General features: G+C 40.3%; 1 protein-coding gene across 1 annotated transcript; it reads right to left on the minus strand.

Moving 5' to 3' along the window:
• Positions 1 to 1,832: 1,832 nt before the first annotated feature.
• hbs1l (HBS1-like translational GTPase) lies at positions 1,833 to 22,029 on the minus strand. The gene is made up of 18 exons (XM_061091839.1): positions 21,871 to 22,029; positions 21,177 to 21,245; positions 20,579 to 20,704; positions 20,189 to 20,428; positions 10,914 to 11,022; positions 10,416 to 10,651; positions 9,394 to 9,559; positions 8,773 to 8,890; positions 7,559 to 7,705; positions 7,132 to 7,206; positions 5,712 to 5,829; positions 5,138 to 5,206; positions 4,935 to 5,039; positions 4,435 to 4,525; positions 4,070 to 4,178; positions 3,836 to 3,936; positions 3,424 to 3,568; positions 1,833 to 2,843 (listed from the first exon to the last, which is right to left on the minus strand). The coding sequence occupies exons 1-18, from the start codon at positions 21,911 to 21,913 to the stop codon at positions 2,832 to 2,834; spliced, it is 2,079 nt and encodes a 692-aa protein (XP_060947822.1). The 5' UTR covers positions 21,914 to 22,029; the 3' UTR covers positions 1,833 to 2,831.
• Between the last annotated feature and the right edge of the window lie 923 nt (positions 22,030 to 22,952).

Genomic DNA, 22,952 nt, shown 5'->3' on the forward strand with positions numbered 1-22,952 from the left:
CAGGAACAAGTGCTCATGGCTACGGGAAGGATAAAAAGAAGTTCCAAAGCAGTTGTAATTTACTAAACTTAAATGGACTTTAGTGGGGTTTTTGAAAATAATCTCCAGTTATGATTCTTTTCATTGTGTTCAGAAGGTGTAACATGCTCTAACTTGGCCCTATCCATATTGTGTTAAACTGAAGCGATGACCATGGATCCAAAAGTGGACAAGAAGTCTAAATAATATGCCTGTGATATGTCTCAAATCGCCACAGTAAAATTACCTTGAGGATATAAATCCAATTGGAAGCCATCCTCACAGCCCGTCTCCTCTGTCCAAGGTCAGGCCTCTCTCTGCTTAAAAACTCTTCCCATTCAAATGTTAAAGATTAAACTATTTAACGGCCAAAACGTATTAATTCTGAGTAATGCATTCCCAACATGCAAGGACACAGTGGAAAGGCAACAACTCGACAGGCAACGGTGGCTACATTTACATGAACATAAATAAAAACAGCTGATAAAAAACAGCAAAAAATGTGGTTCACATTACAGTGTCTGATTCAGGCTATTTTTATGTAAACCACATTCTCTGATCACCTTAAAACCAAATTAGGTCATACTTGAATCAATAATTAAACTTAGACGTAAAAAAAGTGCACTTGAAAGGCGCATACCGTACTTCCTTGACCCCTTACCTTATTTTTCAGTAGTTTTAGCATAATCCTGATAAAAGACAGACAATTAAAAAATGCATTTGTCCAATCAGTGTGTGGAAATTGACACACAAGTCTGTGTGACTGGAAGATATGTGGAAAATATATAATTGTGATTTATAGCATAGTTTTGCAGGGTTTATACCTGAAGCTCTGGCAGTTCAGGCATTCATTCATCATATAATACAGAAACTCTTGCGTGCAAACCACCACCTCATAACACTACTTCACACTTAACACCATTTGCATTGGGGAAGTGAAGAGGTTGCACTTTGTTTATCAGATCTAACACCTACGTCAAACATTTGTAACAGACTACCACGTAAATGATATCTGAAAAACACACAACTGCAAACACATATCTATAGATATCATAGACTAGATAAAGACGGACGACACGACAAAGTGAAGCCAGTATCTCGATCGTCCCCTGGTGGGTGGCTGCAGTATGTCATAAATCTCCTCCTCCACGTTAACAGAATGGACATGGACCTAAATAAAGTCAAAATTCATAATTTTTTTCTAAAAGATGGTTCCTATCATTTTAGTTATAGCACTGATGTATTTCCAAGTGCAGTTTGGTTTAAATAGTTCATAACATGCTATCAAATGGGGAGAAATGTCATGATTGACAGCTGAGACTGATATAGGATTGGTCGACTGCCTGTAATGAAAGGATCACGATTACACTGATCCTTCTCCTGATCGCTACAGTGCAGATATCTGGCTCCAAATTACATCGCCGTCACAAGGCAGCATTCGTATCGGGGATATTGATGAATATGATCAATACAAACATCTGTACCCGTTCATTATAATGTCTCTTTACTTCTAAGTGTGTTTCTCCAATACAGGAGTGTGTGTTTTGGGGTTAATTTATTTTCAAAGATCTTTCATGTTTTTCTCACTCGACCCAACCTGAAAACTAGAAACACTCACCTCTACATTGTCACTGTCCACTTACTTTCTGATGGGGATTTCAAAATTGAAAAACCCAGTTTGTGTTCACTGTAGCGCCAGAGATTTAAGTGGCATTTAAAGATTCTCATTTTCACCGACCGCGTTTTAAGGATTTTCACGGGGTGGGGACACACGGGACCCTTCAAAGTGCTGAAATCAAAACTCAAACCACAGATTTCTGATGTCATGTTCATTTCGCATCATCTTTCTTCACCAACATGTCCAGTTTAACACAACAACACAAATACAGCTCCTTTGACCTCCCACCTCAATTCAGCAGATTCATTGTCTGAAAAAAAAACCAAAAGCCCTTCTGACAGCATGTACCTGCTTTCCTGAAACTCTCATTTATATGAGCATTTCAAGTAATTACCTTCTGTTAGCATAAATTCTCATTCCGTCTCTTGATCCAGATGGAATTAAAAAATTGAGTTTCCCTTTTTTGTTTGCAAACTACTCTACGTCAGTTAGAGTAAACATTTAAATGCGTTTGTAGACCTTTTCCCTCAAGCTATGGAATTTGAAATGAAACATTTAATGATTTAAAAAATATAATTTGCCCTCAACTTCCACATGATACATCACATTCTTTCACTACTAACTTTAAAATTAATTTCTTGAGCTTGCAGTTTTGATTAGAAGAGCCCTATTGAAAAAGTTACCTGAAACTGAATCCTCATTCTTTAACTTTACAGACAGCGAGGGAGAAAGGTGGACTTTTAAATTACTTAAAAATATAGCAGAAACACAGCTCATTTATTTGTCCTTGCTTTGTATCTTTCAGCCGAATTCATGACAGCTCCTTCAAAGAAACAGTGAAAATAGCCACTGTGGAAGTCTCAGTGTGGTCAGATTGTCTTCCAGAGTCCGATCACATTATCGATTTGGTTTGATCAGACTGAGATTTGGGAGCAATAGAATTTCACTTTCCCGTGCGAGGGGGGCGGGGGTTAGCTGGCTGCTCAGTGTCACTGTGTGAGGACCTCGGGCCTCTCGCCTCAGGGTCGCTGTCTGATCGGAGCGGTCGGGTGTAGCAGCTGCTGCGCTGGAGATGGAGGGATCGGTGTGATGCTCGGAGTCCGTGAGTGACATGACTTTGAGGAATTGCACTTTATCTCTGGCTGCATGCCAGCTCCAGAGCGAGGCCTGAGCAGCTCTGTGTGTTCACTGCTCTTCATTCTTTGATCTGAAAAACAAAAAGACACGCCGAGGACACGTGAGCTAAGACGCTAGTGACATCTAGTGTCAGTTCTTGATAACGCAAGATACAGTGACCAGTAGTTGTTGACAAATATGGGTTCGATGCAAACGTAGGTATTTAAATTTTTTTTATATATGGACAATGTTATACTTTTTTTTGTATTTTTTGCCTCTTTCAATAAAAAATACAAAATTAAATTAACTTTAATTTAACATTATCATAAATATTCAGTTTAACACAGTTTACACCAAACTACAATTGTAGACAGGTGTGAAAGGTGCCTCAGACCAAAATTGTGTCCGACCGTAAAAGGTGGTCTTGGTCTGTTTGCAGCGTGAGAACACTTTTTGGAAAGTTCATACTTTGTAAGTTTTTCCATTCAAACTGAAAGACTATTATTAAACATGTTGAAGTCATACCCACCCGTCTACAAACCAGTTAATGTCAAGTGTAGGCAGACGCAGAAGTTTTTGTATCTAGTCATTTAAAACACCAACTCGTTTTGTGGAGTAACACATCTACAGGACAACGTTTTGGCTCTATCCTTCTTCAAGTTGCTCTTTACCTCGGTGACGACCCCTGCAGCGATGGTGGAGCCCACGTATCGCAGCATGAAGCGACCCAGCTCCTTGTAGTCCTTGTACAGCTCTAATGACACCGGCCGCTGGGTCTGGACCTCCACGATAGCGTTCATACCTTTACTCAAACACCTTAACGAGAACAATGTGGATTCTTACTTAGTAAACAATCTGAATAATATGAAGCACTTCTTGAAAAGGACCTCTCGGCTGTTCTATGTGTTTAGATGACTTTTCCATTTAAGACATATTATATATAAAAACTATGATTCATTCTCCAGCTTCATTGTGTTTTTAAGACACACCAAATCCTAAACACAGTATACTTGAAGGGAGATGCTGACGTATATATTCATTTAACACCATGTTATAAATTTGCCCCCCCCTCCTAACACTCACTTTGGTTTCTTCTTGAGAACTTCACCGCTGCTCTTGTGTAGAACACTGATCAGTTTCCTAATGGTGGCTGGTTCACTCACTGTCTGGTAATGCAACAACACCTAAACCGAGCAAACACACACACAGCATCCTAATTAACAAACATAGACATACATCAAAAAACCTGCGTGCGGTTATCATGAAAAAGTCTTCATGTATTAGTTTGAGTGTCAGAGTGTGTTTGCCTGGACTCACCGGGAAGCCTTTTGTGATGGGCACCTCGATATTGAAGAGGAGGATTCGGGCTTTGAATCGAGTACAGACTCGAATCGGCTCCTTGGGATTACAGAACACGCAGCCCACGCTGGAAGGAAGCACACATCAGAACATATAGCAGATAAACAACATCTAAACAAAAACCAAACACCAGATCACATCACCAGAAAAAAGTTATAAGAGCAAAACAACTTACTGATTACACTTGTGTCTGATAAAGGTGTCATACAGTAATATTGATATTAATATTGAGTTATGTAACTAGTAGCGTTCATTATCGTCATGCTTTAACATAGAGTAAGGTACTCTTTAAATTAAAATACTGTCATATGTCACTTGTTTACTTCATCTTGATGATGTCCATGCCGGTGACCGTCAGACTGACATGGTCTCCTGCTGCGGCCCAGTCCAGAGGCTCGTCATGGAGAGTGATACCTGCAGTGGAAGAAACTCAGTTACTACAGGTGTTCACCACTCACTCACTTGGAAGGTGTTTTATTGTAGCATAGCTTAGTCTTTTAAATGCACAAAAAAAATAGAGCTTTATTTCATACTCAGGTCCATGTATTATGAAAAACTAAAGTAAATAAAGGACAAAATGCAGAACAATATTATACAAATACAATCATCACACAAATCCACAGGGATGAAAACTCTTTGATCCAGTGTTGCTAAAAAGAAGTTTTGTAAACTACTCTCATTACGAACACTCTGAAATCATGGCTTTAGAAACCTCATTGGCTTCAATAAAGAAAATGCTGTTTTAGCCACATAGAGATGAAAACTGTAGTACCAAAGTCAGCCTCAACAGGAGAAAGGGCAGCAAAGACAGACGGGTGTGTACCTTTGACAGTGCAAGTTTCATTGGGAGGCATGGCCAGTATTCTGTCCCCAGTCTGAACATAACCCGCCTCAATCTTCCCCGTGACACAGAAGCCTGAACCCTGGTCTGAGGGAGAGAAGGCAACATCAGTTATGACTTTAATTTAAAAGAAAAAGAGAAATGAAAAGGGACATGATCAAAATCGTATGCGTCAGTGACTTTACCTTTGAACACATCCGAGACGCACAGTCTGAAAGGTTTGTCTACAGACCTCTGAGGAGCTTTGAATGCATCTGAAGAAGAGAGGAAAAATACAGAAATAGAGGAAGAAAGCAGTGAGAAGTGAAAAGGCCAGTTAATATTCTCAGAAGTCAAGTTAAGGGCGTGATAAATCATTTTCACTGGTAGGAATAAATCTATATTCGTCTTTCTGGTAATGAGTCCAGATGATCAGCACTTTAGTGCTGTGTGAAATACAGACTGTGCATTAAACTATAAAGAAACTAAAATCACTTTGTTTACAATTATCCACCTGTCACTCTGTGTCCTAGTAGGTAATTTTTTAAGAATTATACTTACAAAAATTAATGTGGGATTATCTGCAGCATTTTTAATGCAAGTAAACATAGTTTTGTTAAATTATCCTTTGTATATTCAATATCGATCGATGTGACCGATTTGTAGAAAACTCTTGAGTTTGCCAAAAAAAGGCAGAAATTGTCCTTTTTTTCCCCTCAAAGAAAAGTGTCAAAAGGGTTTAACACTTTGGGCAGCGTCATCCATGCCAGTGTGCATTACCAATCTGCTCCATCAGGCTGAAACCAGAGTACCAGGAGGTGAGCTGGGAAACTGAACTCCTGGTGGCAAGGTTTTCTCCCGATAGGCCGCTGGTGGGGACGTAGAAAACATCAGACTCCTGCAAAAACAGATAAACACCAGTTTAGGCCATGTGTCTTCTCCTCAAATATATAACAGAGGGTTTATATAGTGACACAGTTAAAACACGTTAATATCATAAGACTAAAATGGAACGACGCCGGCAAGCTAGTTCTGGCAGGCAACATGAGCTGTGCTGCTTCAATCATGTGACATACATCATGTGACATACTTCACTCGCCACAACCATCCACAGTACTCATCCACTTCATTAGGCGTTCTATTTAAGCACTGGGAATTCCCATCACTCTCTCTGCTTCCCAACTGCTAGGCAGTACCGCAGACAATTGCCTCAGCCCCTCCACCACCCCAGCATCCACCTGTAGGCTCCGACTGGGGAGTTACAAGTATTTGCTCATCACTCCCATCATTCCTGTGTAATCATATGGGGGAGTGATTAAGTTGGAGCCTAGACGCCAAACACTAAACCTGTTCTACTGTTGAATAAACATTTGAACCTGAGTTGTCTGACTGAACTACTTTTCCCTCCAGGGAAAGGCTCTCCCACGAACGACCTGATGATTAACTTTGACAGCCCCCACCTAGACTGCTAGGAACCTGGGTATTTGCACTCCACAGTCAACCCTCCCTTAGGGCCAACCTTACTGCAACAACCTGTTCGTGTAGATACATGCTGCTCAACATCAGGAGAATACGTCCCCTTCTCACTCAGAAGGTGGCACAGGTTCTGGTCCAGGCTCTGGTCATCTCACACCTAGTCTATTGTAACTCCTTCCTGGCTGGTCTACCTGCTAGTGCCATCCGACCTCTGCAGCTCATCCAGAATGCAGCAGCTCGACTGGTCTTTAACCAACCTAAGTCTCCATCCAGCACATGGTCAAACCTTACACCCCAGCCTGTCAACTCTGCTCTGCATCTGCAAATTGTTGCTCCCTCAATGCGAGCTAAACACTCAACAAAATCATGACTTTTTAATGTCCCCATTGACATCAGGACAGCAGAAAGTCTACACATCTTCAGTCGCAAACTAAAACCATCTCTTCCGACTATACCTTGAATTAAAAAAATAAAATAAATATATATATATATATATTTATATAAAATAGTAAATAAGCGATTTAGTAGCACTTACTTACAAATAGCACTTTATAGTTTCGCTTTCTTGAAGAAAATGTCTTTATTCTTGTTGTTCTGGGTTTGTACCCTCATGGTTGAATGCACTTACTGTAAGTCGCTTTGGATAAAAGTGTCAACTAAATGAAATGTAATGTAATGAAATGTAATAAGATGTCAATATGTCGTGTGACCCACACCGACTCACCTTGAATCCAGCCTGCTTGAGAAAGTGGCCGAGTTTGGAGATGATATCTTGGAAACGCTCTTGTTGCCAGTTTACCTGAGGATTGTACACAACAAAAGTTTCCCCTTCAGAAAGGCTTTGAAATGGAAATGTGTCAGCAACAAGCCAGCGGGAGTAGAACAACAAATACACATTCACATGAGGTCACATTCTCTACTTATTTAGGTGTATTCAGTCATGGATCTATTCTATGACTTCACTTGATTTTAACAGCAAATCCTAAGTTCTTAAATCTAAGGTTAATATTTCTAAAATACTGCCCTTAAATGATTCAATACTTTATTATAATATAGTTTTTTTTCAAATTTGCCACACAGCACACTGTATGTGTAGCACTAACAATACATTGCCCTCCCACTGTGAGTCAGTATAGTGTAGCAGGTCCGACCTGGTCCATCTTGTTGACCGCGACAGCCAGCTGAGTGACGCCCAGTGAGCGCACCAGCAGGGCGTGTTCTCTGGTCTGACCACCCGACTCAAATCCTGCCTCAAACTCTCCTCTGCTGGCATCCACCACAAGCACGGCCACGTCCGCCTGGAGACCGAGCAGACATAGGGGAAAGATTAGGGGGTTTCCTCCTCAGGAAGTGAAATGCTGTTCTTCGTGCATTAAACCTTCATCTTTGCTGAGATAATCTGCGGACACATTTTTTGCTCTGCTTTGATGATGATGGGTATTTAAACTTGTAATATGTGCAGCAGTGAAGAGAAAGATTGAAATTCAGTTCTTCCTAAATGAATGAACAAGTTTTACTTACTAATTACAGGCTTATAAATATTCCTCTTAACCTTCAGAGCGTATGTCTGACTGTAACACGTTTATTTGCCTACAATAGAAACCCCTTAGTCACTACATGAGGAGATTGAAGGTGAATACAGTCATATGGTAAAAAGAGAAATTACATGTGTCCCAAAGAAGGAGACAGACGCACACGCCCTTGTCGATAAAGACACGTTCCGACACCAACACCCAAAACCACAAATGTTACTTCAAATAATGACGATGGGTGTGTCAGGCTGAAGGTACAGTGAAGGAGGGAGAGGATTACTACTACTACTGGTACTAGAGGAGTCTCAATGTTTTATGAACTAATTGTATCAGCCGATATCAATAATTATCACGATAAATGTCACAATATAATTTTTTGTTTAAAGTTGTTTAAAGACTGATTATTGCTCCTGAGTGGAGGTTGTGTTTTTAAACTCTTTTATATGAGCAGAGGATGACAATCATAAATTGTTTTTAAAAATCTGAGGATGATCAATTATGTGTTATATCCTCACTGTGCTTTAACAATGGATGACAAATTATGAAAAACAATACATTGATATACATTAAACCTTATTATATTGCTATTGCTGAATATTATGTAGTATTAGTATTGTGAGATCTTTATTTGAGGGAAAATGCCAAGAAAAGTAATTCAACTCCTACACAGTCCATTTCATGTATTAAGGTAAAAGTAAAATCTCTTGTGTGGTTAAAGAAAGTATACATTTTTTTTTTAGAAAAGCAACACAAAGAGTCTTCGCGCAAGTAGCATTTCGCTCTAATTTCAAATTTCTATCACTTAATTGAATCCTGTTCGCACAGTAGTGCACCTGTGCAGCTCCAGTGATCATGTTGGGGATGAAGTCTTTGTGTCCGGGTGCATCCATCAGAGTCACCACCTTCGAGTTGGTCTCGAACTTGGTCATGCCGACATCCATCGTTACACCTCTGGAGAAAACACACAAAATTAAGATAAATGTTCGGCCACGTTAAATTAAAAAAATACATCATCTTTAGAGTAAACAATAATTTAGTGTGAAAATATATCTGGTGGATGGTGAACTGAGTACTGCCCAATCACAGGATATAAATATGAAGCTTTGGTCAATTTATGGGCAAAGCTGTCAGTCTGTTGTCGTGCTGCACATTTGCTGATAAGTGAATTTGCAGTAGATTCCCACCAGTGACTTTCTGTTTCTGGCATGTTTCCCTTCTGTTTCACCATGTTGACAACAACAAAGAGGTGTAAAAAAGGGACATGTATTCTGAGATGTGAAAATGTGCACAGTTATTAATCAGCCTAACACATAAGAACTAGTGTAGGAATGATTTGATTCTTCTTAAAAGGGAAACTAGCGCGGGCAAACCATTAATTGGAGACAGGAGGAGATAATGAATTTCCCCTCATGCTTGTTATTCTGTTTGTCTGTGGTTTCACACTCAAATTGTACCTGTCCCTCTCCTCGCCAGTTTCATCCAGAACCCAAGCGTAGGCGAAGGAGGCTTTCCCCGCCTTCTTCGATTCCTGCTCGTACTTATGCATGGTACGTTTGTTGACGTTGCCCAGAAGATAGAGCAGGTGGCCCATCAGCGTGCTTTTACCTGCGTCCACGTGACCTGCAGAGAAGGGAATGATGTAATTCGGGGTTATCAGGATGTAAAAAGAAAGGAACCAATGAGAAAAGGGGGCTTGGAGGGGGGGGGAGACAGGAAGACTGTAACAAGAATGATAAGACAGGTATGGGGAAGAGATAATGTAAGATATGGCAAAGGGAAGCCACAGATGGGAGAGGGAAGGAGGCAGAATTGCTCAATTGCAGAAATGGGGGAAAAGGATGGAGGGTGAGATGGGGGAGGGGGAGGTAACATGAAAAGGTTTCACAGGCTGTGGGAAACTAGAATCATCTGCACTCCTGAAACTAGCAAGTCACTTTTTCTAGTCTAACTGAGAATGAGTGAATATGATTGAGCAACTGCACGGGTCTGTCATTCAACTCGTGCCCCTCAACTCGTGCCCCTCAAGTGTATTCGTACCAACCAGGGAGATTCAAAATGATTCGACATTACGTCTTAATATCAGAATAATGTTCTCCAAAAAAAAAGATATTTAATATGTGGTCAGATTTTTTAACCATACAAACCTTGTTTATTTGAATGTGTACCAGATACACACTTTTTCAAGAGTTCGAAAGAGAATGAGTTCTAGTAGAAATCTTACTGCAGGATAGATTCAGATAATGTATGCTGAGGCTGCAAGGAGCACAACTTAATAATACAAATTGAAAAAAGAGCTTTGAAAAAACATAGTAACTGTATTATAACGCACTTGCAAACCTGCTTATGGTAAATAAAAACATTTGCCATACTTCCTCAATGAATTTTACTATAAGCCAATGTGTCAGTGTAGAAAATCCCCTTAACTGTTTTCACATGTTGAAGTGGTTTCTATAAGTGCTGAGAACTTTCTTCCTACCTATAACCACCAAATTTAACAGAGGCTTGCCGCCCTGTCTCTTCTCCAGCTCGACCTTAACGTTAATGGATTGCCGGGACTTTCCAGTCGAGCGGCCTGGCGTGGAGGTCTCTTCTACATTCGACCCTTTGGACGGGGTCTCGGGACGTTTGGGGGTGGCCTCTGTTGCATTGGTTGCATTTTCCGGACTGCCGCGGCGGCGAACTGAGGCGGTGACCACGCCGTTCTCGGTTGTGCTGAGGAGAGAGAATGGACGAGTTTATTCACAACGAAACACGACAGATGATAATTTCAACTCCCGAAATTATTAGCAACACTGATGTATTTCTAAAACAAGATAGATGCTTATATAAACTACTCCCACTCTGGCTGAAGTGTCAGAAATGCTGAATAAGAGTTTAACCTAGTTTATCAACTATTTTAACAAAGGCTATAATAATAATTTTTTACTGTTTTATTAGATCACTGAGTATTTGAATGTAGCAGGGTTTTAAATACCTGGGAACGTCGAAGCCCATGGTCTGCTTCTTGCCAGAGACGGTCATGCGAGCAACTTTAGGAACCACTTCAGGGTCCAGTTTACTCTGAGACACGTCTCTGCTTTTAGCTGAGGAGGAGAGGGGAACAAAACGCACACTTGCTCACAAACAAAGCAAGTCATCGTTCACCGTGCCCTCTAAAACAGACAAATATTTGATTGTTTATTTAAAATAGGCATAGAAGGGACCTGATACACAGGACTGAAAGGTTCCTTCAACTTTTGACACTTGCAAGTATATTTTTCAAGTTTGTACGTGACACTCGCTTAGACAAGGTTTTCTGATTTAACTGATTGTGCAGATGTAGAAGTTCACTTTTCAAATTATCATATTACAGTTGAGCTGATGAAGCAGCAGATTGAGCAAGAGTCTCAACTTTTTCATAACACTTCTGTTTAAAATGCCATTCATTTAACACTACCTGCATCTGGTAACTTAAAATACATAGAAATGGCTTATTCGTCCATGCACACCAGCAGAGGATAACACACTAACGCAGCACTTCTTACTTCTTTCCTGGTGATAGTTGCCAATTACTGGCAGGCAAAAGCACTTGTACATTCTTCAGTGTGAGCATATGATCCAATCAGTTTCACTCTCACATGCTGCAGCAGTGAGATCTGCTGAGGTCACTGCTTTGTCATCCCTGTCCCAAGTGACCACAAGTCACAGTCATATAGACCTGCTACTGATTCATTTAGACTTGGGTGCATAGCTCAGCCTGCTGCACCCTGTGTGCGCCTGTGTGAATGTGTGTGTGCGACGCCGTCATCCTGGCTCACGAAGGGTTAATTTCTGAAGTGGCCGTTACATCCCATCTCCACGTAAAGAGAGCGGTGTGACGCAGCGTTTTGCAAAATGAATCCTCCACGCAGGTGTTCCTCAGCGGAGTGCAGGGCTGACAGTGAGTGTGTGCATCCTCTCACACAACCGATTAAAAGAAAGTTGCAATTATAGGAACTATGAGGCGTACGAATCGCCCTAAATGGTTGATATGTAACAAGTTGAAATTAGTTGTGAAATGTCATTTCCATTGGTTTTATGTTGGATGGCACTTCAAAAACCTTAAAGCAACGAAAAAGTTAATCTAACACTTGTTAAGGTTTTCAGATATACAGTCGTGGTGTTAAAGGTTTGGTTAAGCATGCATTTTTTTATGATTAGCATAATAATGCCCCTGCAGGCTTCATGCAGTTTATTCATCTTTTAAAAAAATACCCTGGGGGAAAATGAGAGGAAATGGAGGTATGAATCAACAGAATTATTAATGGACTTTCTCTAGTCGAGCTGTTCTCTGAATGACTGGCTTTGCAGTAAAAAAAAAGTCCCTGTCATTCTGAAACACTGATATACAAGCCTGGCGTGTCAGTGCACTCTGAAGAGAGTTTAGCGCCATTTGAAGACAGTTTATTTTCCATGCACTGATCCAGATCAGTTAGAAAAGCTGGAAAACAGGGAAAATAAATGCAAAGTTGCTTAAAATATATTCTCCTTATTTTTGAACAAAGGTTCCTTTGAAGCTGCACATCATAAACGGTGACGGATAAACACATTTCTACACAGAAAGTTTGGGAAACTACCTGTAATTGTAAATGATGGACCCACGCAGACAGGCACTTAAAAACAGCAACAGATCTTCAACACCATCATCACCACTGAATTCTTCATCTGATGGCGTTCCTTCCTGCTGCATGACGGGCAGCGGCAGTAAGAACCCAAACTCCTCGTCCCTACGACAGTGATGTTCAAGATTCTACAATCGTGTTAAATGGGACACCAGCCGCCAGCTTTTTAACTCCTTAGAATATTTATAATAATATGTTATATTATTATAACATAATAAAGCAGTTGGGATGAGCCAATCAATATTTTAACCTGGGGTGAAACAGACAGGTGCTTTATTACATCCCAGCTGAGATCTTCAGTGATTAACACCCAACTTTTGAACCAAAGGAAAAAGGCTGCTCTGTCAAAGCACTAGAATACATTTGCAAACAATCGACATGCAAGATAATCTTTCTTCAGTCTTGCCTGGGGGCAGCGCTAACAGTGGGGGTAGCCTCAGAATGACTTAACTGGGCAATCAGGTAGTAAGGCTCGGAGCAGGATCTCTGCACTGTTTAGATTGGCAGGTAAACAGTAAGCGTCCTCCCATCCAGGATTTCTTCAGTATGGTGGACCCTTGCAGTGACAGGCAATGAGTGAGTCATCTGTACACCTTAGCCCGAGGGCCCAACTGAGCACGAAATAAGGAGTCCGCCCAGGATATGCAAATACGAACAATTCCACCACTACCCCCCCCAAATACAAACAAGTGTCTTTTGATCTCTACTTCACTGTTTCAACAGCATCGACTACAAATACACCGAATTTGCAGGTAAACACACTTTCTTAAACCAATATTCAACAAACAAATTGAACACTAATCTGTTCATTAAAAAATGAGATATCTTGGATTGTGAGACTCCCCACCACTTGAGGCCGCTAAAGGCTGTGAAAGGTAAGGTTTTGGTTCATGGTAACTGAAGACGTCACAGTCCTCATGTGGGGGGAAAAAGGGGAAAACATTTCAAATGATTCAAGAATTGTTTCGAAGCCAGAGCCAACATGACTATGTTAGAATAAGCCTCAAGTTAAGATTAGTTTTGCTTCACTATTACAAAGAATCTTCTGGTTCAGTATAGGGGTAAAAATGCATCAAATAAGCTTTGACAAGAAATAGACCTCAGCCAAGGCACCAACAGTCCTCTTGTGAAAGCCCTACTTGCCATTCCATGGTCCCGACTGAGGACCAAAGGAGATCGAGCCTCTTCTGTCAGGACGCCCACTCTTTGGATCAATCTCCCTGAGGAGATGGCAAACTCCTTATTCTCTTTTAAACCTCTCTTAAGACACATTTTATAGGTCTGCTTTCTCCTAGTTGTGATCTTAACATGTTGTAACTCTTTTCTCTTCTGTACCATTTTTTGTTTTTGTATCTGTGCTGTAATGCTGTAAGATCTCCAAATTGCTCTGAATTGTTTCGTATTGTCTGCTTTTTTAATAATTTATAAATATCAGTCCCCCCTTCCAGTTGTTCTTTTCTTGTCAAGATCTATTAATTGTTCTCTGAAAACTCAAGGAAAATGATGAAAAACTCACAATGCTAAAGTGAAATAAATTCGTCCCTGAACACATCTTTAAACAAAATGTTGTGGTATCTGACGAGTGATCTTTGCGTCACAACAAAAACAAGTGACAACATATCCTCCTTGGCAGAGCATATTATTTCAACTGTTACTGTGCCAGTCTTTCACTAGGGAGGGACAAAGTAGCATCGCCTGTAAGAGAACTAAAACACACATTATACCACTCCATTGCACATAGGAGCTTATTTTTCTTCTGAATTATCAAAATACCAGTCAACCAAAATAGTAGTAAAGATTCCATCATTTTCTTTAAATCAAGTCATGCATGAAAATGACTTTAAAAGGGAATTGATAGTGCAGGCTGAAGGAAATTCTCACAGTAGGACCCACCAGACCACTGTCAGTGCCACCGCTCACCATTTCATACCGTATCGTCTCATGCTCTTAAAACACCCACTCAGCCGTCTTGAGTCACAGCAGCTTCCAAAGAACCCTCACCTACTGTTTTTTCAGACACCCTACTATTTCAAAACACAGCTACACTGAAGTCTCTGGTCACCCAACCACAGCACACATTTCTATCATGTCAAGGCACATTTGGATTTATATTGTCCAGCAAACTAATTAAACAAGTCGACCAGTTGTATGTGACACTATGGTGCAATCACTTTGCTTTACTTTAAGATTAGTGGTGGCTTTTAAGAGTGACACATCTAGAGCTTCCAAAAAAAGCAGGATGACTGGTATAAACCCAAAAGATACCCATTAATAATCTGTAACGCTTGTGCTCTCAAACAAAGCAGACTGCATTCTGGAAACTCAAGACAGATGTATCAACCAGTGAACTACATTTCCCATAAGGCACAGCAATCATACTGTGAGATTTTACTTTTAGTAGCTCTGCAGAAATATACTGTTCCCATGTACAGCACGGCTGCACTGTGAGTGCTACTGAGATCTCAGTTTTGACTCATACCTCTGTATAGTCTAATTTCTACGTATTCTCAGCCACAAGAAGCATCAGAAAATCCCTCTAGCCTGGAGAATTTTACCCTTTCCAGTTTAGGGGGGGGACAAAGGAACACATCAGCTGCTTGTATTTTATAGCTTCAAATTTCCTTGCGAAGTCCTGTGATAAATATCACCATAGGGACTTTGCAACATGAAATGTTACTAAACCAAAAAATGTAATAAAAAGTATTGTTTCCTAAAGAGTTCTAAAACCCTGCACCGAAAATGTCATCAGGGGATCAACAACAGACGTTCGGGCAGGAGCCTTCAGCAGAACAAAAATTCAACTGAAAGGCTTCAGAATAAGATTCTTAACGCCAAACAGCCTAGAGCTATGCACTAACTCACCGCCATTTCATTGTATTCAGGTCAGGTATTTCATAGTACAGAAAAATCCCCAACACAAAACTTAAAATCTAGTGGTTTTTGCTCTGACAAGTCACTGCTTAGTCTTGGCTAGAACTTACCATCCTGCGTTAATTAGGACCTTCAAATAAAGGTGCAAATGAATCAGAAGGTGACCAAAATCAGAAGTTACTATCTGTTGCTGTAAATTAATTCTACATATCGGGTGTTTACGACGTAGGGGAAAGTGAACAAGTGACTAAGTGAACAAGGAAGCATGTCTCTTTGAATCTGACTGAAAATCGACAGAATTGCTATTCCCACAAAAATGTAAGAAAAGCTTCAACTACTGGGCCTCTACAAAGGGACTCAGGTACTAATCCAATGAGAAATATCTCTAAAGACAATGTGCAAAAGGCAACTATTTAGATAAAAAGCTATATCTCTTTATTTCCCTATAAACATACGATAGACTCAAAGCAGTCATACTATTGACGGTCCTTATGCACCTGCTTTCTTTTGACCACTTGCTGTGACTAAAGATGGCATTTTCCAGTGTCTGCACCTCTTAACAAAAAAAAAAAAGTTGGTGTAACAAGTAGGCTTTGTTAAAGACACAAAACCATTTGATCTGTCAAGGCCTCTGACAAAGCTGTGAAAGTTGAGACGTGATCAGATTTTTCCTACGTAGGTGGTGTCAAAGAGACGGGGAGGGTAAGATGATCGACTGCTGTGTCGAGTCGACGTGTGTGCTTGGGGTGACATTTTCTCCAAGAGTGCAGCATCCTGCTCAAACCCACACACAGGCTCGCCTAAAGAGAAGAGGGACAAAACTGTTTATGGGCAAAACCACAAGTTAATAAGAGTATGTGATCATTACTAGATTTTCCCCAATGCCTAATCCAAAAATACTCCAGATGATGTCTTCATTCTGAAAACAGACCACAGCCTCCCTAATGCATCGGATTATTTCTAAATATCATGATGCTCCCAGCACTACACAGAGAAACCTGTTTTGACTTCTAATATTTGACTTGTCATTATTACTACAGTCTTCCCTTTGTTAACCATCATTTCCTCAGGCTGTTCCGACTTTGTTTGACACCCTGAGGGTCCACTTCACTCACCTTTCTACAACTGAAATAGGTTCGCACACATCTGACTCACACCTCTTCACTCAAAAAGTGTTCTCCGTACAACAATTTGAATTCCTCTATTCTTCTTCTGCTGCCTTGTAACTACAGTACACACCGGCATCCTAATATAATGGTACCTTATTAAAAATATATTTATAAAAAGTCACTTCTTTAGGGGCTAGATTCTACATTCAAAGCAATACCAATGACTCACACCAGAAATATGAGATGACTTAAGAAACTCTGGCCTCACCTATAAAGTGAAAACACTGCACCAGATACATAATGCAGGTTTTTGATCTTAAAAATACCCTCATCTCAACCCCTAAAATATTAGGTGTCATAGATATTCTGTGCATGAGTTTAACGAGTAAGAAAGAGAGTGCTAATTTGACTGTTGGATCCATTTAACATAACACTATATGCTTTCACACTCTTGACACACAAATGCAGACTCACACACAACCGGGGGTGGGACGCCCAGACAGAGAGTACATAAATTCAGTCATCTTTATTTCAAAATTAACAAATTAACCTCTGGAAACAAGTAATGAAAAACCCAGTGTAAATCAAACCAATATGTACATTGTAATATAAAAAGCTTTTAAGAGCAAAAACAAATTGCCAAAGCTCTGAAGGTATTTATTTTGACTCGTTCTGTACACTCTTTATACATAGTGCTTGAATTTATATATAACACAGTCTATTCCAAGCAATAAAAACATGCCTATGTGCAAGTGTGTGTGCAAGTGTGTGTGTGTGTGTTCTCACTCTCTCATGGGAAAATCTCCAGGTGTCCTCTAAACCAAAAAGTCAACCCCATGCTCTCAAACACATGCAGCAGTAAACCAGTACAATGGTTAACTGATCCATATTCCAATCGCTGCAGTGCACCTGCAAACAAAAATCAACCTTTTTTTCTCTTTTGAGGGTTCATGCAGCTCAGAGCGAGAAAAAAGAGGCCCAAAGAAAAAAAACATAAATTTTCTTTCATTTCTGAAAATTAAGATTAAACTAGTTAACTATCATACAAAAATTAAAAAGCCCATGGCCCTTTAAGGATACAAAATAAGACTGTGTTTAAAATATAAAAAAGAGAAAAAAAGGTTAACTACAGTAAATTAAGAAATCTTTCTAAAAGTTGTTAAAACACTTTAAAAAATATTAGCTGCAATTCATTTGAAGCTGCCAAACTGGTTCGAAGGAGTTCCATTGTTGACCATAACATTGTTGTTCTGTGTGTAATACAATAGTAAAAAATTTGTTTCTGCGCCTCTATAAAAAAATGCATATATTCTATAATAATACGGTTTGTAGCAGTCTTTTTGGGTTTGTGTCTCACAGTTGATCACAAAAGATTATACACAACACATGTCTGATTTCGGGACACAGTTACAAAGACTGATGACCCAGAGTTTAGTTCAGTTCAGGAGTAAAGGCTGCCAGAAAGATTAAAGTTTCTCATCCCACTGCGTCAGTTAACACCAACCACTGATGCATCTCAGTTAGGTGTTTGTTATTTCCGCTCCTCTACCTAGTGAAAGCCTTTTGCTGATTGGCACGGACGATGTCGTCGGGAGACAACTTGTCGAAGCGGAATGGTACAATTGGTGAAAGTGGGGTGAAATGCTCTTTGGATTTTTCCTGCGGTTTACAGAGGTAGGCCTGGTAACCACTTCCTGTCCGATGACATCCTATTTTTCCCTTGAATACGTTCCTCGTCCTCTTCTGTTGTCTGCGGCTCAGAGTCGACAACGTGATCGCAAACACTGAAGGTGTTGCAAAAACAGACGAATCTAAACCCAAGGCAACTGGAGATGATGAGGACGGTGAAGGGAGATTGTTGTCGAAGAGACTAGGGCCCACTTCATGTGATTGAGCCATGAGTGCGCTTAAATCAATGGACTCGCCCGGTTTATGCGGCCTGGAGTTCTGGTGGTATGGTTTGTGGTCGAGCGTACACTTGACGCCACCTTCTAAAGTACTTTCTGGCGACACATCCGCCCTCTCTGGTTTTGCTGGTGAAAGGAGGGAGCTGAGGGAGTACTGTGACCCATATGAGGTGGTTGAGGTTTTGTCTTGGTGTTCAGACGCCAAACATGAGAAAGAGAGCAGCTCGGAGAGGCCAGGTGGTTGTTTCAGTGCATTTGCAGGAGATTCAGTGCTGATGGGTTGAGGGGAGGCTGAGGAACTGTTAGTTTGATGCGGCAAAGCTGGCTGCGAGCGAGAGACTGTCCCACCCAGGAATGTAGAAGTAATGTTGGTTGGTTTAGAAAAGCTAAGTGTGTATGCAAGGTGTTCAGTGTTCTTAGATGGACAGTGAATGTTTGTACTCATGTTTTGGTGCTGAGAAGCTAGCTCAGATAGTGACGTACCCGCACAGTTTCCAGAAACAATACCACTGTGCGGAGTAGGGAAAGAGTCACCGATTCTTGGGCTGTGATTTGAGTGCTCCTGGATTAAATCTGCCAATGATGGGCTTCCCTTAGGATCAGCCCTTGTGACTTTGCCTCCAGTCCCTGATGCCCCATAGAGCTGATTGTTCTGGAGGACAGAACCGAGAGTCCCAAACCCAGGAGGAACAGCCAAGAAGAGCTGGACGTTGTTAGTTTAGGGAGGTTTAGTGAGAGACTACTAAGTGGAACTGAAAGGAGCGAGGGAGCTGAGCTGTTAGACGCTGAAGACGTATTTAAAGACGCCAAAGTTCCCAGTGAAAGACCACTGGGATTTAACATGCTGGATGGAGGGGAATTAGGTCCCATACCGAGAGCACTTAATGAGGGGACACCCAAACCTTGCTTTTGGTCAACTACTGCTGTTCCCTTACTCTTTTGCTCATATTCAGACATGAGCAGTGCCAGACTGCTAACACCTAAAGAAACATTTTGACGGGTGACATTTTGATTTTCAGAGCTGCTGAACACCAGGTCAGGCTTATGTTGAGATAAGAGGTCATGCAAGCTTGGTAAACTTGCTGGTACGCTTGGTGCTGTACGTTTGCACCCATCAAACTGAAATTTATGTTCCTCGGGTGTAATGTCAGTGTGAAAAGCAGACAAGAAGGCTCCTTACCTTACAAAAGCCAATTTCATATGTCGTAGAGGAGAGACAGGATGCCAAATGAATCACATTATAAAAGGTGAGAAGGGAAAAAAACAGAAAGAAGGCACTTTGTTAATTAATTGTAATTTGAGCGACTTTAATTCATCATCCCACACATTTGTGAGTAAAGAACAGTGATAACTGCACTTTCATATACACAATGCTAATGAATGCAAGTTTAAATGTTTTTTCTTCAAGTATCTTCTGAAGAACCCACTAATATTCAGTCAAAATATGATTTAGATATAAGACTAAAAAGGCCTTATTGTTAACGATTAAGTACCGGTATTATTCTGTCACAGTAAATTAGATCGATCAGTAGCCACATGAGAAGAAAATACATTTATTATGAGCCAACTAGCTGTGAAATATCTCAATCATTTTTAAGATTGGATGAAATGTTCTGGAGAACCTGTGCCGAGTTTGGAAATTCTCTGACCGATATCGAAACAACCATTCTTTAATGTAAAACTATTTTAGACAAGTCAGGGACCAATAAACTCCAGGTGTACCTTTCTCAGCTGTGGCCGCTTGTTTGGTTCTTTGTGGAAGTGGAGCTTTCTCCTGGCCAACTCTCGCTACCACATCCGTCTCATCAGTAACTGGGGTTGTTTTAACGTCTTCAGACAGAACTGCATCCAGGGCCTTCTGTGGGTCAAATCCATGTCTTATGGCGGCCTGGCTCAGGACTGAATCTGGTACTGCTTCTCCCAGCACTGTCCGCATATGGTCCAGACACGAATATAACTTGGCTACAAAGTCACAGACATAATATTTGTGATCAAGAAATGCATTACAGGGTAAACAGACATTATTGAATTATTAAACAAAGAAAAATAAAAAGATACAGTTAAATTATCTTTGTCATTTTTCGAATCCTTGCATGAACTCAATAACATTACCTTGATCAAGAGGGTCAAGGTTGTGGATGACAGTAGGGGAGATAAGAACCTCTTCATCTTCTTCCTCTTCTAGAGGCTCCTCCTTTGGCCCTTGCTTCTCTTGACGTGAATAGATGAACTGATTTGCTGAATAAACCAAAAACATTCTTACTTATTTGACAAACTATGGGATGTGAAGTCTGATTAACACAGTCAGAGACAACATTGCATTTTAAGTATTGTAGTAATTTCTAACTTTGATAATTATACTGACATATTACTAGTGGTTGTTTATCAGTGAAGAAATCTACTTGTTCTGGGCAGGCTCATATTCTTATTTATATTATTAGCTGTTCCTTTTACTGGGAGGAAAAACTACCATCCTTGTGTATAATTGTTGCCAGTTCATCAGAGAACATTCATACTTGTTGATTTCAATTTTGATTATCACACACTGCTAGCAGAAATATAATCCGATTCAAAAGATTGGTTTACTTTAGTTAATGATGTGTCTATAATATGTAAGGTGTTTGGAAGTGGCCTGTAACACAATTCATCCTTTTTTAATTACTAAATCTTCTTGAAATTCACCAAGAGCTCTGTATTCACTGACACCAACCTGTTGCTGGGGATATGCAGCAGTAGTCATCGTCCACAGACTGTCCGTACACATCGTCATCATCAAGGTCTGGAAAAAAGAAATGAACCTGAGCGTCAAATGTGTTTCTTCTCCTGTGTCTGACACAAAAACACACGTGTACAAATGTATTTGTCGTAAAGAGAAAGACTCCTTTGTGCCAGCTGTAACTTTGCCTTGTCAGCAGTTTAACAGAATGCACAACAAACATGAAAGGGGGAGCTTGGTGATTATCTATATTCAATAATTGTACAAAATAGGAGGCTTAATAAGTTATTAAAAAGAGGGATTGTCTATATATATTATCTTGCAATGAATCTGAACCCACCACAACACTGGAAAGTTATCTAGTTAGCTGGCTAGCTCTCATGTATTTTAGTAAACAAATACATTAGCTACAATAACGACTAGCTTATCATGTTAGCTTGAGTGCTAACATAAACACGTTAGCCTCACAGCTTGGATATTGCAATGTATACTAGGATAACAGAGAACTTTATCTTGTGCCAGGTGCCACAGGGGACACGACAGCAACATTATGTAAACCAGCTAGCGTTAGCCGCTAATGCTACAATTGACGAACAGCGTAATGTAGCTTAGCGGCTAGCGGGCTTAGCAGTTGGAGGCCTAGCCGTGGCGCTCAGCACGTCACCAACAGCTCGCTGAGGTCGTCTACCTTCATCGTAGTTGTAACCTCGGACATTTCTGTGCCGAGACATGTTGGCTGTGTGTCCTCTCTGGGCTCCAGTGACAGTGTGGGGCTCACAGACTGTGGGGACATGTGTCTCACTGCCCGGCTGCCTGGGCTGCTGCTGACGCTGCTGCTGCTGTTTGGTTGACGGCAGCAGCCAGGAAATGGTTAAACTCCGCCGCCTCGGACAATAATGCATTAAATAAAAAAATATTTTAAATTGATTCCTTTTTAATTTGTATCTTTGTGTTTGGTGGACAGTATAATTATTAATACAATTTTAAAAACTTTTTTTCTTCTTCGATGACATCACTTCCGGTTGAAGTTCCACCAATGTGGCCTGGGTCTCTATCTCCATCTATCCATCCTTCCATCCTTCTATCTATCTATCTATCTATCTATCTATCTATCTATCTATCTATCTATCTATCTATCTATCTATCTATCTATCTATCTATCTATCTATCTATCTATCTATCTATCTATCTATCTATCTATCTATCTATCTATCTATCTATCTATCTATCTATCTAAACAAATTGTTTGTATGTTGTAAAAAATAGTTTGCAACTAAATTTGATTTCAATAGTACATACATTGCTTTTTAAAAACTTAAAAAACAAAAGTCAACTGACACTCTACACTTTGAGTGTCAGTTGACTTCTGATGAATAAAGTTTATATATTTTGATAGATTTGTATCAAACTATGTAAACTGAGAGACCACATTTTAGATAGAAAAAAAACCTCTGTGCTGAATACGGTTGCAAAAGACCTGCATACATAGAAACAAACGCGGATCCTTCTTATGAGGAGACAGTTGAATTTCATATTTGTGACTATGTGTTATTAAGGTGTTAGAAGAAGCACAATATCACAGGTGAACACTGAAAAGTGTCCCCTCTGCACAAACCTGATTTCAGTTAAATTGTTCACAATCAGGACTGAAAGACACTTAAAAGGTTAAAATCCTGCCTGTGATCTTGGAGTGTGAATGTCTCAACCATTTTTTGTTAAAGGTTATGCCCTATGGTAAGAGACCAGCCCATCTGAGCCCACACTCTACAC

Source organism: Limanda limanda, chromosome 18 (assembly GCF_963576545.1).
Source record: "Limanda limanda chromosome 18, fLimLim1.1, whole genome shotgun sequence".
NCBI lineage: Eukaryota > Metazoa > Chordata > Actinopteri > Pleuronectiformes > Pleuronectidae > Limanda > Limanda limanda.